Source organism: Tachysurus vachellii, chromosome 2 (genome assembly GCF_030014155.1).
Source record: "Tachysurus vachellii isolate PV-2020 chromosome 2, HZAU_Pvac_v1, whole genome shotgun sequence".
NCBI lineage: Eukaryota > Metazoa > Chordata > Actinopteri > Siluriformes > Bagridae > Tachysurus > Tachysurus vachellii.
In genome coordinates, this window is record NC_083461.1 from 37,004,277 (window position 1) to 37,009,276 (window position 5,000).

General features: G+C 45.1%; 1 protein-coding gene across 4 annotated transcripts in view; it reads left to right on the forward strand.

Annotated features, from left to right (window-relative positions):
- apbb2b (amyloid beta (A4) precursor protein-binding, family B, member 2b) overlaps positions 1-5,000 on the forward strand; it is a 37,589-nt gene that overhangs the window by 11,759 nt on the left and 20,830 nt on the right. For 3 of the 4 annotated variants that reach the window (XM_060864549.1, XM_060864551.1, XM_060864552.1), the window contains exons 2-4: positions 3,418-3,581; positions 4,170-4,220; positions 4,530-5,000. The exon at positions 4,530-5,000 is cut by the window's right edge and continues 487 nt beyond it. In XM_060864549.1, the coding sequence (XP_060720532.1) occupies positions 4,542-5,000 (459 nt within the window). In that variant the 5' untranslated portion in view covers positions 3,418-3,581; positions 4,170-4,220; positions 4,530-4,541. The remainder of the gene's footprint in view (positions 1-3,417; positions 3,582-4,169; positions 4,221-4,529) is intronic. The other variant, XM_060864550.1, reaches the window with a different exon arrangement.

The following is a 5,000-nucleotide window of genomic DNA, read 5'->3' on the forward strand; positions in this document are numbered from 1 at the left end:
GTCTGTGTGTGTGTGTCTGAGTGTGTGTGTGTGTGTGTGTGTGTGTGTCTGAGTGTGTGTGTGTGTGTCTGAGTGTGTGTGTGTGTGTCTGAGTGTGTGTGTGTCTGAGTGTGTGTGTGTCTGAGTGTGTGTGTGTGTCTGAGTGTGTGTGTGTGTCTGAGTGTGTGTGTGTGTCTGAGTGTGTGTGTGTGTCTGAGTGTGTGTGTGTGTCTCTGAGTGTGTGTGTGTCTCTGAGTGTGTGTGTGTCTCTGAGTGTGTGTGTGTCTCTAAGTGTGTGTGTGTGTCTGAGTGTGTGTGTGTGTGTCTGAGTGTGTGTGTGTGTGTGTCTGAGTGTGTGTGTGTGTGTCTGAGTGTGTGTGTGTGTGTCTGTGTGTGTGTGTGTGTGTGTCTGAGTGTGTGTGTGTGTGTGTGTGTCTGAGTGTGTGTGTCTGAGTGTGTGTGTCTGAGTGTGTGTGTCTGAGTGTGTGTGTGTGTCTGAGTGTGTGTGTGTGTGTATGTGTGTCTGAGTGTGTGTATGTGTGTCTGAGTGTGTGTGTGTGTGTCTGAGTGTGTCTCTGAGTGTGTGTGTGTGTGTCTCTGAGTGTGTGTGTGTGTGTGTCTCTGAGTGTGTGTGTGTGTGTCTCTGAGTGTGTGTGTGTGTGTGTGTGTGTGTGTCTCTGTGTGCGCGTGCGCATGTCTGAGTGTGTGTGTGTTTGTGTGTCTGAGTGTGTGTGTTTGTGTGTCTGAGTGTGTGTGTTTGTGTGTCTGAGTGTATGTGTGTGTGCGTGCATATGTGTGTATGTGTGCGTGCGTATGTGTGTGTGTTTGTATACATGCGCTTAATTATGTAGGAGTGCACGTGCGGAGGAGTGTGTGTATGATTATATATGTGTGTGACAGAAGGAGAAAGTTCCTTGCCTTCCTTTGATCTCCTCCTGCAACTTTTCCTAAATGTCAGAAGACAGCAGTTAATTTGGAGGCCAGTGTTAAACTTCGGGCCCTGTGTGGGCGCGTGTCAGTCACAGACGTATTAGTCCAAGGCTGAGTCCATATTAATGCATCCTGCTGGATCTTATGTAAGAGATGTGAGAGGGGGAAAAATAACGACCCAGGCAGAGGAGAGGAAAACCACCACGCAGGTCTTCACCAGACACCGTATTACACTGTGGCCACAGACTTGTTGTCATGGTTACACTCCAACATATCGACACCATAGACCACGAGGAGCGTCGATTTGGAGCTGTGAATAAATACGTTCTTCTGTCTGATTGTCTTCAGACATTCTGTTGATCATCAGACTTTTCTTTAAATGAGCCACTTTATCATATCAGTCATTTCATCCCAGTCTTTCTTTTCTTTCCTGCCGTCTTTTCTGTTTTACGTTCATCGCGTTTGTGCGTGCGTGCGTTTGTGTCTATAACGTTGGCTATTTGGAGATATATATTTTTTCCCCAAGGGTTGGTCTTACTGTAAACAGTCCCACACACACACACACACACACACACACACAAAGTGCCTCTCTGCCCAAATGTATTTTTGTTCAGCATCGTAGCACGAGTGATACACACTCGATAAAGAGCTCCCACTCACGACTCGCCTCTCGCTCCAAGTATCAGTTGTGCTGGATTCTGTTAGCACATGTGTGTCGAGCGAACCTGATTTAATAAAGAGCTTTAATAGAAACAACGCTGAGAGACTGTGTGGAAGTGTACAGCAGGCTGTGGGTGAAAGTGTGTGTGTGAGATTCTGTCTGTGTGTGGGGGGTGAGATTCTGTCTATGTGCGTGTGGGTGAGCGTGTGTGCGTGTGGGTGGATGAGAGTAGGTGTTTGGGTGAGAGTGTCTGAGTGGGTGTTTGGGTGAGAGTGTCTGAGTGGGTGTTTGGGTGAGAGTGTCTGAGTGGGTGTTTGGGTGAGAGTGTCTGAGTGGGTGTTTGGGTGAGAGCCTGTGTGTGGGTGTGGGTGTGGGTAAGAGTCTGTGTGTGGATGTGGGTAAGAGTCTGTGTGGGTGAGAGACTGTGTGTGGGTGAGAGTCTGTGTGTGTGGTTGTGAGAGTGAGGAACACAGCACACACTGCCAACTGACTTCATCATCATAAAACCTTTTCTTCTCTCAGCACATTTCACTTGCATTAGCCTGTGTGTGTGTGTGTGTGTGTGTGTGTGTGTGTGTGTGTGTGTGTGTGTGTGTGTGTGTGTGTGTGTGTGTGTGTGTGTGAGAGAGAGACTCTAACACACGCTCACACAGTGTTTATACAGATGTGATCAATGAAGAACATGAAGAGTATAACTCTCTTCCCTTTCTCCCTTCCTTGCCTCCCTCCCCCTCTGTCTCGTTCTCTTCTCTATATTTTGACATTATTTTTCCTTTCCTTTTTTTTTTTACTCTATTTTGATGTCTCCACAGAGCAGTAACTCCGTATTGCATTGGAGTCTTGTTTTTGTGTGTTTGTGTTTGTGTGTCTGACTGTGTGTATGTGTGTGAGACAGAGCGTGTGTTTTCACTCCATGTTGTTGAGTAATTAAGGCTTTCCAAAACAGACATGCCAGGAATTCTTCAGTTTGCCCTTAAATTCCTGCAGTTTTTTTAAAAACCTCCCCATCTAAAGAAAGATGTGTGGCTGCAAAACTGCTATTTGGTGTGTGTGTGTGTGTGTGTGTGTGTGTGTGTGTGTGATTGTGTGTGTGTGTGATTGTGTGTGTGTGTGATTGTGTGTGTGTGTGTGATTGTGTGTGTGTGTGTGTGTGTGTGTGTGTGTGATTGTGTGTGTGTGTGTGTGTGTGTGTGTGATTGTGTGTGTGTGTGATTGTGTGTGTGTGTGATTGTGTGTGTGTGTGATTGTGTGTGTGTGTGATTGTGTGTGTGTGTGTACGGCTGCATTGGGAAGCTTTCAGGTTGTAAAACAAACTAAAAGTCCAGGAGCTTGTTTTATTAATCATCTCCTAGTGACATTCATACCGACGATTCGTTTCTGTCTCTTCTCCTTCAGCACCACACACCACTCCACCGCGCTTCTCGGGTGTTTCTCCGCTATCGTTCATAGCAACGTGAAAATAATGTTCTCTCCGATTTTTTTAATCTTCTTTAAAAAGTAGGTAACCTAGTTTTAAAGAGCTGAACCTAAACACCAGATCTGGATTAAAGCATGTTGTGATTGTGAGAATATTCTATCAAACCTCATCAATTGTGTGTGTGTGTGTGTGTGTGTGTGTGTGTGTGTGTGTGTGTGTCCAGACTATATTTCCTAATAAGCTCTTCATACATTTCCTACTGAGACTTGTTTATATGCACAGCAGCATTTCTCCCAAAAGACTCTCACGCTCTCTCTCTCTCTCTCTCTCTCTCTCTCTCTCTCTCTCTCTCTCTCTCTCTCTCTCTCTCTCTCTTTCACGCAGCATTTTCTCCCTGTGTGTTAACCTGGTTAATCCTGTTGTGTTGCAGGCTTTCATTAGCATTTCAAGCAGCGTTTGCATCAAGGCAACATTCTGCTTGTTCACCAGCCAGGCGGAGAACTTCCTTGTGGTAAAGAATTGGGACGATACACTGACAGACCTCACCATGGCTCGAGAGGCTCTGTGGAAACACCTACAATCCCTGGCTCTATGGTGAGGATGGAAATATGGCATTGTTCATCTGTGTGTGTGTGTGTGTGTGAGACAGACAGACAATAATAACATTCGCTTGATAGGAAGCACGTTCACCAGCTCGTCTGTATATCCAGCTCTAAGTGAGCAGCACTGATCTGTTCGGTGTAATTTAAGACACTGTACTAACTGAGGCGCAGCTGCAACCCACCAAAAGGGTGTGTGTTTCCAAGGACACACATCTGGCAGGTCCCTCAAGGCCAACATATCTCACACACACACACACACACACACACACACACACACACACACACACACACACAGTAGTATTTGTAATGCATAATTCGGATGCACTCAGTGAAATTATTATTATTATTATTATTATTATTATTATTATTATTATTATTATTATTATTATTATTATTATGTGCATCTTCTGTATCACACACACTGCTTTTCCACATCAGAAATGGCTCTAAATGGATAAAAATGTACAATGTGCTATTTATTAATTTTTTAAAATATCACCCTGCATTTTGGAGTTTCTAAATACTATAATTTTAGTATTTATTTTTTTCTCTCTCTCTTTTTTTTTTTTTTAAATAATAGACAGATTTGCAGCACCAGCATCTGTTGATTTAGAGACAAAACCCTTCCAAGGTGAGACCCGTCCTCTCTCTTTCTCTCTTTTTCTCTCTCTTGTATATCTAATATAATCCTCGTCACTCATCGGTATCCTAGCTACGTTCCATACATCCTTTTCTCTGTAGTTAGCGGATAATAGACTAAAGACGAAGACAGATAACTGCATAATAACAAGGACATAAAGGCTTTAAAGCAAATACAATGCAATCTCGGCTATTCTCTGCTATACAATGCCGTGTTTTACTCGTGTGTGAGTGTAAGACTGATCTCAATCTTGTGTACATAGAATTTTATATTATTTTTGAAAATTGTTTCTCTCTCTAGCTCCCAGCCATTATGTCAGTCTGCGTGCCCTCCCCGCATAGCTCCTCCCCTTCCATAGATGCGGCCAACTGCAACGGACCTGCAGTGACTCCACCCACCTCTCTCAGCCTACGCTCCTCCCACAACCAAGTGCTAAGTGATGATGTGGTCAATCAGGGCCAGACCACGCCCCCAAAGTGTCGCAAGAAGTACGCACTAATGAGCATGCAGAGTGCCATGGGGCTCGGTGACGGCACCGCACCACCTCCTTCATCATCCTCATCCTCCTCTTCGTCCTCCTCCTCCCCGTCCTTTGTCACAGCTAGCGCTACCAATCTAAAGCTGGCGAAGAACGGCGCAAACCAGCTACGCAAAGCGGCCGAGCTTCAAGACCAAAACAAAAACACGACAAACGAAGACGACGTAGGAAACGTCACGGACGACTCGGACCACGAGCTGGAATTAAGCATCGACAGCCAAACCGAGCCGGAC